A 13,664-nucleotide genomic window follows, 5' to 3' on the forward strand; every position below is an offset into this window, starting at 1 on the left:
GTGCGGCTAGTGATTCTACAATGGCTTCATTCTTCACATCAAGGAGGCCACTCAGGCATCAGGGCTTCTATAGCAAGGATAAAGAGCATGTTTTATTAGAAAGGCCTTGCCAAGGATGTCACAAAGTTCATTCAGCAATGTGAGACTTGCCTTCGATGCAAGTATGAACCGAGAGCTGTTGCGGGTTTACTTCAGCCCCTGCCAGTCCCAGAGGGAGTGTGGCAAAGTATAGCCATGGACTTCATTGAAAAGCTTCCTAAATCTCATGGTAAAGACACGATTTGGGTAGTTATTGATAGGCTGAGCAAATATGCCCATTTTATCCCTATTGCTCACCCTTTTACTGTATCCAAATTAGCTGAAATTTTCATTGCTGAAATCTACAAGCTACATGGTGCACCCGCCAACATCGTGAGTGACAGAGATCCCTTGCTTACAAGTAAATTTTGGGGTTCTTTTCTTGGTCAGTTGGGCATTTCATAGAGCTTAACGACAGCTTATCATCCTCAATCGGACGGTCAAAGCGAAGTATTGAACCGTTGCTTAGAACATTACTTGCGGGCTATGACATGGCAGCGGCCTAAGGAATGGGTCAATTGGTTACCTTTGGCTGAGTAGTGGTACAATACCACTTACCATTCCGCTATTCAAGCTACCCCTTATGAGATTGTGTATGGCCAAGCACCACCACTGCATCTTCCTTATTGCCCTCAAAGTACCAAGGTCGAGGCGGTCGATCGAAGCTTCATTGTAAGGGAAGAAATGATCCAGAAATTACAGGGTAATTTGGTCCGGGCTCAAGCACGTATGAAGCGGCAGGCTGATAAACATCGCAGTGATCGGGAATTTAAGGAAGGAGATTGGGTTTTCCTAAAGTTACAGCCCTATAGACAAGCTTCTGCTCAATATCGTGCTTCCGAAAAGCTTTCTCCTCGGTTTTATGGTCCTTATCAGGTGCTACATAGGGTGGGAAAAGTTACATACACCTTGATTCTTCCATCTACTTCGCGAATTCATCCTACGTTCCATGTATCTCTTTTGAAACCGTGTCCTGATGAGAACATTCCCGTGGTTGCACTTCCTGAGGAGTGGGGCAGTTTGGATGATCCTAAGGAACCATTTAAGATTTTGAAGAGGCGCTCCATTCAAAGGCACAATAGGACGGTTACTGAGGTTTTGATTCAGTGGAAAAGAGAGGCTATGGAAGATGCTACTTGGGAGTTGCTATACAAACTCAAACTCCAGTTTCCTTATTTTGATGTTACAGCTGCTCCTTGAGGACAAGGAAGATTTTAAGGGCCGGGATATGATGCATATATTAGTTATAACTGCTTAGACAGTTATATATAGTTAGTTTGGGTTGTTATAACTGCTTTTGACAGTTATAAATAGTTAGAAACTAACCATTCCATGTATGATGTTATTGAATAAATGAAATTCTCCCTTCCTATCTCTACTCTCTATTCTTTCTCTCTCTACATTCTCCATCTTTTCCCTATCACATTGTCGGCAATCATATCTTCTATGAAAGCATAAAACACATATAGAAATGAATTGTCACTTGGTTAAAGATATGGTTCTCCTAGGATTCTAGAATACAAATGTATAACTTTTAAGAAATCTGTTCAGATTCAATAATTTGAGCATGTAAATTTTGGTTTTTCTATTGTTTGAATTATATAATTTTTAAAATGTACATGTTCAAAATGTAGAACTCCAAAGAATCTGAGCAGAAAAGGTTTTAGGAGAAAAGAACTTCATCTTTGAAAATTCCGCACTAACAAATCTATTGGCTGTCAAGATCAATCAAGTCCCTACCTATCCAAATTGAGTATAGAAGCACCATACAATACACTTAATGATACCATTTTGTCGCGGCCGTTTTCACATTCGCTAACCATTTTTTTAAACAATTTGTTGCTACTAGAAAGGTTCGTATGCAAAAGAGGAATTTATTTTTACTCAACCATTGTATGACCATTTTTCATATATTCATTACACTACATTCTTTCTTTTTTTTTTATTGAAGTCATCAGGAAACCTTTCTCCATTATTCATTAATCTGGTACATGATATAGCTCCAATTTTTTCGCCAATTGGCTCATCATATACGAGATAAATTGATGTCTTCTTTACAAAATTAATGGTAATGACAAATAGAATCACTCTCTAAAATTTTGAAAACTGCAAGTGTGTAACAGTTTCTTTTCTTAAAATCAAAGTTCATGCAAATGATGTCACAACACTACACGCCACCAAAAGCAAAACTCATATTCATGGATTACTTGAAAATCCAATATATAACTAGCATGCAAGATGCAGACTCATGTTTTGCTTGTGGTTAGAAGTTTATGATGTAAGGCACTACAAGAGTAAACCATTTTACACCGTCAAAAAACCACAACTCATCTTTTGTATGACTTTTAAGGTTGTTATGATCACAGTCCAATATTTTTAATGATTGAACCGTTATAACTTGTTGGCAGTGTAAAAAATCGTCAACATGCATTATTATTGAGACTAGTGTCAGGAAAATAGGTTTGATACCTCTTTCATTATTATTTCGGGTATATATAGAGATTACAGGGTTATACAAGTAATTACACTAATTAATTACATTTAATGAGAACAGATCAATTTCTGATTTGTTTCCCTTATTCTAGGAACAAACCCTATGAATACACTAATTCCTATTCACACTTATTTGTTTCCCTTATTCTAGGAACAAGCCCTTAATCTATGAATAAACTAATTCTTATTCACATCCCCCCTCAAATTGATGTTGTTGGTCAATGAGCATCAATTTGCTAACAAGAAACTGATGACATGGACGCGGAACGGCCTTGGTAAGAATATCCGCAACCTGCAACTGAGTACTGACATGAGGAAGTGATATTAGTCTGTCATCATATGCGTCACGGATCGAATGACAATCAACTTCGATATGTTTGGTGCGTTCATGAAAAACAGGATTCGCAACGATTTGGATGGCACTTGTATTGTCCGCATAAAGTGAAGTTGGCTCTGTTTGAGAAAATCCAAGTTCAGCCAAAAGACCACGAAGCCAAATTATTTCAGAACAGGCAGCAGACATGGCACGATACTCAGATTCAGTAGAAGATTTAGAGACTCTCGCTTGTTTCTTACTTTTCTATAATATCAATGAAGAGCCAAGAAACATGCACCAACCAGTGACAGATCGCCGAGTATCAGGACATCCTGCCCAATCGGCATCACTATAAGCACTCAGTTTAGGAGCAATTCCAGTGGGAAAGAATAAACCACAATGAGAGCTTCCCTTCAGGTAACGAATTATGCGACGAACTGCTGCCAAGTGAAGATGACGAGGAGAGTGCATGAATTGACTTACTTGTTGAACAGCAAAAGATATGTCAGGGCGAGTAATAGTCAGGTAATTAAGGTTACCCACGAGTTGACGATACAATAAGGGATCAGACAAGAGATCACCATCATCACGATGATATTTAACATTAACCTCAAGAGGAGTATCCACTGGATTAGCCGATTGTAGACCAGCCATAGAAATTAAATCTGTGGCATACTTGTGTTAATGGAGGAATATGCCCTTGGATGTAGGATGAACCTCAAGACCAAGAAAGTAATGCAAATTACCAAGATCTTTCATATGAAACGATGCTTGTAACTGTTGTTTAAGGCTTTGAATCGAAGCATGATCAGAACCAGTAATAATCATATCATCAACATACAAAAGAAGTAGGACAATTCCAGTAGAAGTTCTATGAATAAATAGAGAAGAATCATATTGACTCTGAGTAAAGGAGAACCCAAGTAGAGTTGAGCGGAATTTTTCATACCATGCTCTAGGCGCTTGTTTCAAACCATATAAGGAGCGTTTGAGCTTGCACACACCCTTAGATGACAAGAATAAACCTTGAGGAGGAGTCATATAAATATCTTCTGTTAGGTCACCATGAAGAAAAGCATTTTTCACATCCATTTGATGAAGAGACCACCCGTTAGAAGCAGCTATGGAGAGTATTGTACGAACAGATGTCATTTTGGCAACCGGTGCAAATGTCTCATCATAATCAATTCCATATTCTTGCTTATTTCCTAAGGCAACCAATCGAGCCTTGAAACGATTGAGAGACCCATCAGAATTTAGTTTCACATAATACACCCATTTGCAACCTATGGGTTTGATATCAGGGGGACAAGAGACAATATCCCATGTAAAATTCTCTTGAAGAGCCTGAAGTTCCTCATTCATTGCTTTTATCCAGCGCACGTCTTTAACAGCCTGTGCATAACAAGTAGGAATAGATATGCTAGACAGTGAGGCGGTCAGAGAAGTATGTGAGGAATCATACCTGTCTGGTGAATATCTATCTGGTGCTTTAGATATTCGACTAGAACGTCGTTGTTTGACCGGTTCAGGATCAGGTGGCGGATCTGTGTCGGGAGGGGCAGTGGGAACCTGTTTTCTGCGTTGTCTGACATATGTGATTCCTGGTTTGTAACATTCTATAGATCGAGGCATATCAGAAAAATTAGGAAGAATAGCAATTTCATTTGTGACAGGAGAAAGAGAATGAAACATAAATTGATTATCAAAAAATGTAACATTCCTAGAAACTCGAAAGCGGTGATTAGACACATCATAACACACAAAACCCTTATGAGAATTGTTATACCCCATAAATGCACATTGAATAGACTGTGCTCCAAGCTTATTTCGTTCAAACTGAGGTAAGTGAACAAAACACACACATTCAAAAGTATGTAAATAACTATAATCAAGCTGAGTTTTAAAAAGACGAAAGAAAGGAGAATCAAAATCAATAACCGTAGAAGGAAGACGATTGATCAAGAATACAGCTGTGGAAAGAGCCTCTACCCAAAATCGGGATGGCACAGAAGCTTGAAGAAGTAAAGTGTGCGTTACATCAAGCAAATGACGATTCTTTCGCTCTGCCATCCCGTTTTGTTGGGGGGTATTGGGACAAGATCGTTGAGATAAGATCCCTTTTTGTTGAAGGTACTCCTGAAACTCATGAGACATATACTCACCTCCAGAGTCAGATCGAAAAAAATTCACACTTGCTTGAAATTGAGTTTCAACATATGTCAAAAACTTCTTAAACATAGAAAACACTTTAGACTTAGATCGAAGAAAATATATCCAAGTGAAACGACTGTAGTCATCAATAAATGTGACAAAATATTTATAGTGAGCATGAGATGCTGCAGGAGACATTCCCCACACATCACTATGAATCATCTCAAAACAAGTGGAGGCACGATGAGCACCTGATGGAAAAGGAAGTGTTTTACTTTTAGCCAATTTGCAAACAGAACATGAAATAGAAGCAGTACAAACATGTTTATTTCCCAACAAAACAGTTTTAAATAAATGAGACAAAACAACAGAATTTGGATGACCCAATTTTCTATGTCAATCCTCATAAGAGTTCAAAACACTATTACTAGCGAAAGATAAATGATTAGAGCTAAACTAGAGCGGAAACAATCTTCCCACTTTAGGCCCCTTCGCGATCACCTTCCCCGACACCTGCTCCTGCACAAGACAACCAACTCGAGAAAAATTAACATTATAATTGTTATCCACCAATTGACCAACTGACAATAAGTTGGAAGCAAGTCCGGGTGATACAAGCACGTCACGAAAGTTAGAGTTTATGTCACCAACATCAGTGATAGTGAGTTTATTACCATCAGCAATTTGAATTTGTTGATTGCCATTATAAGAATGTAAATTGTGCAAGTATTCAGAGGAGCCCGTCATGTGATTGGATGCACCAGAATCAAGAAACCACGGTTGAGAAATATTAGAAGACTTACCCTGAATTCCCAAGGCTGAAAGAGCAGAATGTACCATTTGTTGAATCATTTCAGGTTGTATAACACCGCCATTAGATGCACCAGTACTGAGAGGACCAACTGTAGAGTTGGTAGTGGCATGGAATGCTTGGCCTGGACGTGGTGCTGGTCGGGGAGGACGCGTGGGACAGTCAGAGATGATATGCCCCTGTTTTTTGCAATAGTTGCAAAACTTCTTACTGCAGCTGCGAGCAATATGTCCAAATTGTTTGCAAGAAAAACATTGGACTTGTCGCATATCACGACCCTTTCCTCTGCTCTGAGCAGCATATGCAATTGCCACGGGTTCGGAACTGACAACATCATGAGACATAGCTCCTTGAGTAATCAGACGTTGTTCTTCCCTGAGAAGTTCACCAACACAAGTATCCAAAGAAGGAACAGGATTCCTATTTAACAAAGCACCTCTGACAACCTCAAATTCTGAACGAAGTTTCATGAGAAATTGATCTCGCCCACTGGTGTTGTAAACTTCTTGAACAGCTGCGAGGGAGGTCTTGGGAACCTTAGCGTGTATAATAGCGGAGTGTTCTGTCCAGAGATTTAGAAACCCAGAATAGTATTCTTGAATAGACAAGTCACATTGTTTATAGTTGGCTATGTCTAACTCTAACTGAAATCATTTTGCCGAATTCTCCTGGTTATAAATGCGCTTCAAGTAATTCCACATTTCTTGAGCAGTTGAAAAAGAACGCAAATTATTGATCATCTGAGGATCAATACTGTTGAGAATCCAAGTGATGATTTGAGCATCTTTAGTTTCCCACACATCTAAAGCAGTTTTCTCCGTCGGTGCCTTAGAAACATCATCTAAGTGACTCCATAATCCCTTTCCTCTAACATACATCTTAAATTGAAATTCCCATGCTGAATAATTTTTGCCGGTAAAACGGACACAAAAATTATCTCTTTCTTTTTCGGAAGTCATCTAAGTTAGTATGCAACAAGATTCAACCTCACTAATTGATAAATTATTATAATAATAATTCTTATTATAATAATTATTATGATTATAATAATAATCCAGCAACAGTAAACAAACCAAATACTCCACGAACAGTATAGTGTCCACAATCCACAAACAGTGCAACAAGAAGATAACCAAGATAATCCACGAACCGAACAATCCACAAACAAAGCAAATGCGATTTTGAAGAAGCGGCAGAATCAAAAGATAATCACGATCAAGAATCTCAAACCAAGAACATCCAAGAACAAAAAAAATCAAAATTGCAACCGAAAAAAAACCAAACACGACCGAGAATCACGATTTGGGAAAAGAATCGCAAAACAAACCGAAGCTCTGATACCATGTCAGGAAAATAGGTTTGATACCTCTTTCATTATTATTTCTGGTATATATAAAGATTATAGGGTTATACAAGTAATTACACTAATTAATTACATTTAATGAGAACAAATCAATTTCTGATTTGTTTCCTTTATTCTAGGAACAAACTCTATGAATAAACTAATTCCTATTGACACTTATTTGTTTCCCTTATTCTAGGAACAAACCCTTAATCTATGAATAAACTAATTCCTATTCACAACTAGTATTAGAGATATGATCATGACTAGTTATTAATCAAGATGTTGTGACAATGTTTTTTTTTGTTAAATGTACCCTCCAATCTATGCAAAGATTTCATGTACAAATGTTCTTTCTACTCTTAACACTAACAATGATTAAACATTTCAACATATATAGACTAAAGAGTTTCAATGCATGAGGTTATAATCACATACAAACATAAAATAGGAGGAAAGAGAGAGTATGTCAAACCTGTAAAATTTTCTCTTTCAAAATACTTGTGACTTGACAATTCATTCCAATTTGAAAAGAAACTTGAAGGAGTATTTTGATCCTGAAATGTGTGCTTGACGGCAATGTTGAATTAATTCATTACCAGTTGCTGCAGTTGATTCCAATTCCGTAGAAACAGTGGCATATAAAGCATCCTAAATTATCTTTGCATCTAGAGAAAGTTGATTTCAGATTTGCAATCTAACCAAAGACATCAAAGTCTAGGAAGGTGGTTTGAAAGTGATGATAGTTCAAGGGAATGACTAACTGGTATATATAAAACAAGAAATGACATGAGAGAAGATGTTTGAAATCAGAATGGAAGGTTATATGTAGGTGACATGACTTGAAAATAAGGTTTATTATTGAATAATTTGAGAGATTAACTCTCAACTTGATCTTACTTATATTGAATACTGTACAAGAAAATAAATCAATACACAATCAATCCTAATGAACACGTAATTATATACAAATCAGTGCATATCTCAACATCCAAGGCCAAATGATAGATGGAAACACATCAAGTGAAAATCCCTCATAGCAGCACCTAGAAATATATCCAATGCTTTTTGAACTTACTACTGAAAAGAATGCTCTTGTTCTTGCTGTGTAATATTCAAGGAGAGTGGTTGAAAATTCTACTTTTTCTTCTTCCAACTTTTCAATGTTTAAACAACCCGAAAGAAGGAGAGTTTTCAGAGATTTCAACTCATAGATGCTTCTTGGGAGGCTACGTAGGCGAATACAATCTTCCAAATTTATCAGAAGAATTTTATTGAGATGTCCAATGGTAGGAGAAACCTCAGACAACAATGGACAATCTTTGAGTACCAGCTTTTCAAGATTAGGCATGCTTGAAAAGTCAGGGCTTCGAGTGAGAAAGTGAGAATGACTAAGATTGAGAATTTTTAGCTTCTCCATTCTCTGCAACAACATAAATATTAAATAAAACATGAGAAAGGATTACAATGCATCACAAACCATGAGAATGGAAAGTAAAACATTTACATTAGTGCATAGTTATTATTTTAAAATAGCACTGGAAAATCTTTGAAAAAGGCAAATTTCTGTATATAACCCGGGGTCTTAGAATTCTATTGAGAGTTCATAAATTTGAAATTTAAATCTAAAGTTTCTTTAATCAAGTGGTCTTAAAAAATGCTACCATTTGGCCCCTTCTATTAACTATATCAAACTTTTTACACAAAATTTATAATGATATGTTTGGCCTGCAGTAGTTGAAGTAGCTTTCATGGTGTACACTAAGTATATAGATAAAATCCATTTTGATTCATGTTTAGTGCAAAACTTCCTTGCACGACAATCCAATAATATACTTACAAAGTTTAACTTAAAAGGTCATCATTTTTAAATTTAAATTTCAACCATAAATTTGAGAAGTGATAAGAACTCATGAAGTGTGAAAATCTAAAATCAAAAGTCATACCGGAATCTTCTTCCACAGAAGTTTGACTTTGTTGTTCTCTAGTTCGATGGAAACTAAATTTTCTCTATGGAAATTTGTAGGCATTTGGCTTAATCCATTCCATGACAGCCATCTCAGATCTCTAGAAACGTATTCAAAATCTCCAATAAGTTTTACCTCATCAAGTTGAAGGAATCTGAGTCTCTGCATCTTCTCAAATGCTTTAGTGCTAAAATAGTGTGCATTACCTCTAGAAAGCTTCAAAGCCAGTCCCAAAACACCTTCTTTTCCCTATGAAGTATAAAGAAACAATAAGCAAAAAAAAAATCACAAATGAAAGCAACAAGGTGAATATAAAACTTGCCACGAAACCAATCCTATTACTAACTATAAGTCAGGATGGATAAAAAAATCCACCGCCAAAATAATTTCCAATGATCCATTGATAATCAACAAACATATATGGATCTTGACAACTAAAATATAAATGTTCCTTTTAATTTCTTCAGCTTTATTTATTTTGAATCTATAGTTTTACTGAAATAGTATATGAAGTTCTTACATTTTCTCTAGACAGTACATCAATCACATCCTTACGAAACCACAACCTGCTACGTTCCTCGGGCTTCCTTGGTGATTCCTCACGAATGATTTCTCTTCCCATATCTCGCATCAAACCATGCATTCCAAGAATGTTATTATCATCAACAGTCACAAGGCTTCGCCCAACAAGGACACTTATTCCAATTTCAGCAGAAAGTCCACAGCCATTTAATACAAGTATAACATCATTTTTGTCCATCCCAATAAAGAAACAAGCTATGTCAAGGAATATTTCTTGCTCATCGTCATCATTTAAACCATCATAACTTATTCTTAACTTCTTCTGCACTTGGTTATTAGGAATTCTTTTGAGTTTCTCCAATACAAGATCCCACTCTGACTCCGTTTTATTATACAAATAAGACCCAAGGACTTCAAGGGCTAGCGGTAATCCCTCAGAATATTCAACTACATTTCTGGAAATTCTATCAAAATCTTCTGTAGGACTCGCTTGCTTGAATGCATTCCAACTAAAAAGCTCAATTGATTCACTTTCATTCATTATTGTCATTTTGTATATACTGTCAACTCTCCCTTTAAGCAAATGTATATCTCTCGTCGTGATTATTATTATACTCCCTGGACCAAACCATCTGCGACTTCCACAGAAAGTATACAATTGGTCTAATGTATTCACATCATCAAGTACAATGAGTACTTTTTTATGACAGAGTATAGACTGTAATGTTTCTATTCCCGACTCAACGTTTGGTATCTTCATTGTAATTTTATATTTGCAAATATCAAATAGAAGTTGCTCTTGTAAACCCACCAGTCCCGCCATTTTCTCCCCAACTTCCCTAATATTTGCAAGGAAGCTCCTATTTTTAAAATTGCGGCCAATTTTATTGTAGATGGCTTTTGCAATGGTTGTTTTTCCAATTCCCCCCATACCCCACATCCCTAGTAGTAGAACATCTTTTGATGGAATGGGTTGAAGAAGTCGAATGACATCTTGCACTCGAGATTCAACTCCCACGGGATTATGCGCAATAAACAAGTCTGTCTTGTTGAGCAAATGTGAAACTTCGTCAACAATTCTTTTGATATCCTCACTTTCATTCCTACACAAATACAATGTATGCTCATATATATATATATATATCAACAGTAGATCGAGGGGAAGTTTGAGTAAAAAATGTATAAACATTATGATTAAGTTAACCAAAATTGTTGGCAGAAATGTTGAATGAAATTACCTAGAGTTTAGTATTACGAATCCTGCGGTGTCAGCTGCCCGACAAAGTATCCCTCTCCACCTCCTTTCTGTTTCACGACCTAAAGTGAAAGAAACCTCGTTTTTCATTCGGTTCAAAAGACGTTGAAAAGCCACTCCAAACTCGCCTCTCTGATGACGCACTTCAGAGGGATCTATGTGGTAGAACACTGGCAAAGTCACTTGTCTTAGTCTTGTATGAGTACTACACTCAGTTATTTTTTCCAATTCATCGAGACACCATCGTGAATCGGCATAATTTATAGAGAAAACAATTATAGCAATCTGAGACTGCACGATTGCACGGTATAATGATGGTGAAATGTGATCTCCTCTTTGAAGGTCATTATCGTCAATAAAAACCTTAATTCCGGCATTCTGAAGATCTGCACAGAGGTGTGAAGTGAAGCAAGCACGAGTATCTTCTCCTCTGAAACTTAAGAACACGTCATGGATCCATACGCGATCTGGTTCCGGTTCTGGCCGATAAACTATTTCTATAAAAAAAAAAAAAGAGAAAGAGAATAAATAAATGTATGGCTTCAAACTAAATTGACATAATGTAAAATTAAATAAAAATAATCAATTCTTCACCTGGTTGGGTGGTTGGAAGTCCCAACTTTGATGAAGATGATGTGGAAGGCTTTGTATCCTCCATTTTAATTTTATCCATTTTATCTATTTAGTTTTGGATCAGAAAATGGCGGAAAAGAAAAGGTGAGAGAGCGAAACCTTTCTAACGAAATAACTATGAATTTCAGAAGAATTAGAAAAGATGGAAAGGAAGAGGATAAGCAATTGTGTGAACTTCAAGTCAGTCAGGGTTACTGTTTTGGGTCAACGCCAGCGGCAGAAGCTTTAAAATATCAATCTCAAGTAGATCTAAATCCAGTTGACCATACTCGTTTGTTTAATTCAAATTAGAGAAATATAGGATTACACTTTAAATGACAACTACACCGTATTTATATACCATTACATGTACATTTTCTTATTTTAATATTTTTTATAACTCTTAAAATGTTTTGAAAAAATTATGTATAGATACGATGTATAAAATTTGGTGTCAACATAGCGCAAATATATATATATATATATATATATATATATATATATATATATATATATATATATATATATATATATATATATATATATATATATATGTGTGTGTTATGTTCTAGAATAAAATATTGATATAGTTGAAAAACTGGTGATCTTGAACGATGGTTACGTTCCTTTTGGGAACCAAAAATAGATGCAGTTGAAGAACGATGATTTTGAACGATGGCTTCGATCTCTTTTACGTCAGTGCGGGTGGATCTAGATGGTTAGCACCCAAATGCTCAAGTCAGTTTAAGATTCAAGATAAGTGTAGTGAAAAATGGAGATTAGAGATTGTGCCTTGCTCGTAGCGTGTGAACTGGTTTTATACATTGGCTCAAATTGAGCAGATTTGAGATGGATTGCCTTAGTCATTTAGGCGTTTGGCCAATCCAGAACAGTTGCCCCAAGGTTTTGCTAGACATTGAAGGAGTCGAGGGAAGCCTTAAATGATATTGGTCGGCTTCCAAGACGTTGTTTGATGTTATACAGAATGGTGGGATTAGATGAAAAAGTAATGGCGAACAAGCGCATTAAAGTGTCCCCATCGTCCACTTTATGAATGCATGCTCAAAAGAATAGGATTGTGGCTGCCATTTTCTGACTTTGAGGTAGTCTCCCAAAAGTATTAAAAGTTTCTCCTTTCCAACTTCATCCAAGGTGCCAAGCACAAATCTCTAAAGCCCTCTCTTAGATTATTCTTCAATCTTTTCCATCCGAGGTGCACTTCTCAGGATAGTTTTAATAATCAGAGGCTTATTTGCTTTCATCGGGTCAATCCTTGGTTCAACCCATTTGCTCTGGACTAGGGCGACTTCCTTGGGCGTTTCTTATTGGTAAAACCCCTCATACCCGCGACCCATCTCATTTTTTCCTATATCCCTACCGATTATCCTCGCTTATGTCAGACTTTGTATTCAAAATATTAGTCTAAGGTCCACCTTAACTGGGAGGCTCACTCCTATTATACCAAGTTGGGTCCTCTTTCTCCGGACGAGGTGACAATGAAGGAGGAAATGCAATTTTGGTTTCAAGGGTTAGGCTATGAGGAAGGGTTTGGTCCTTGTGAGGTGCCCCTACCGAGGTGAGAAAAAAGAGGATTTACATTCATGTTATTTTGAGTGCAGTTAGCCTGGAGGAAAGGAGAAATATTTTTTGTGAGAGTGGAGTCTTCGTGCCTTTTTTTACATGCATGATTGAGTTTTATAGATAGCATAGAAAAGGTGAACAAGTTGAAGTTGTTCTATAGCCTTGAAAATGCTCAAGGTATTTAGTTTGTGATGAATACTAAGAATTCTACCTCTGCCCCCAACTTCTCAGGCAACCAATGTTCCTGCTCTGGCCCCTTCTCCTATCCCGACCACAAAGGTTTCTGCTTCTGTTCCCGAGGTGGATCAACTTATGGACTAAGGCCACTTTAATTATGGAGGAATTAACTATGCCTTCAGTTTCAAAAAAGAGGTTTCTAAATGAAGATCAACAATTCCCTTGGATGTGGGTTCTCCAAAACAAACTCGTGTCTCCGAGGGTCGTGCTTATGGGGACGTAACTTTATTCTTGAAGATGTTGCATGTCTTTCCTTCCAGGATTTTTCAAACTCTTGAGGAGGCGACTACTGTAAC

General features: G+C 36.9%; 2 protein-coding genes across 2 annotated transcripts; one reads left to right on the top strand and one right to left on the bottom strand.

The window, feature by feature from the left end:
- Positions 1-234: 234 nt before the first annotated feature.
- LOC127094949 (uncharacterized) lies at positions 235-1,278 on the top strand. Its single transcript, XM_051033709.1, has 2 exons — positions 235-411; positions 619-1,278. The coding sequence occupies exons 1-2, from the start codon at positions 235-237 to the stop codon at positions 1,276-1,278; spliced, it is 837 nt and encodes a 278-aa protein (XP_050889666.1).
- A 6,754-nt stretch (positions 1,279-8,032) lies between these two features.
- LOC127121188 (disease resistance protein RPV1) lies at positions 8,033-11,862 on the bottom strand. The gene is made up of 5 exons (XM_051051768.1): positions 11,533-11,862; positions 10,922-11,435; positions 9,682-10,786; positions 9,141-9,410; positions 8,033-8,617 (listed from the first exon to the last, which is right to left on the bottom strand). Exons 1-5 carry the CDS (start codon positions 11,609-11,611, stop codon positions 8,156-8,158), a joined length of 2,430 nt encoding a protein of 809 aa, XP_050907725.1. The 5' UTR covers positions 11,612-11,862; the 3' UTR covers positions 8,033-8,155.
- Positions 11,863-13,664: the final 1,802 nt, after the last annotated feature.

The sequence above is a fragment of the Lathyrus oleraceus genome, chromosome 1, assembly GCF_024323335.1.
Source record: "Lathyrus oleraceus cultivar Zhongwan6 chromosome 1, CAAS_Psat_ZW6_1.0, whole genome shotgun sequence".
NCBI lineage: Eukaryota > Viridiplantae > Streptophyta > Magnoliopsida > Fabales > Fabaceae > Lathyrus > Lathyrus oleraceus.

Coding starts and splice junctions, on each gene's coding strand:
- LOC127121188 (XM_051051768.1), bottom strand. CDS start 11,611: ATGGATAAAATTAAAATGGAGGATACAAAGCCTTCCACATCATCTTCA. Junction 11,436..11,532: donor ACTTCCAACCACCCAACCAG/GTGAAGAATTGA, acceptor TTTTTTTTATAG/AAATAGTTTATCGGCCAGAA. Junction 8,618..9,140: donor TTCTGTGGAAGAAGATTCCG/GTATGACTTTTG, acceptor ATGTTGTTGCAG/AGAATGGAGAAGCTAAAAAT.
- LOC127094949 (XM_051033709.1), top strand. CDS start 235: ATGGACTTCATTGAAAAGCTTCCTAAATCTCATGGTAAAGACACGATT. Junction 412..618: donor ATGGTGCACCCGCCAACATC/GTGAGTGACAGA, acceptor TTGGCTGAGTAG/TGGTACAATACCACTTACCA.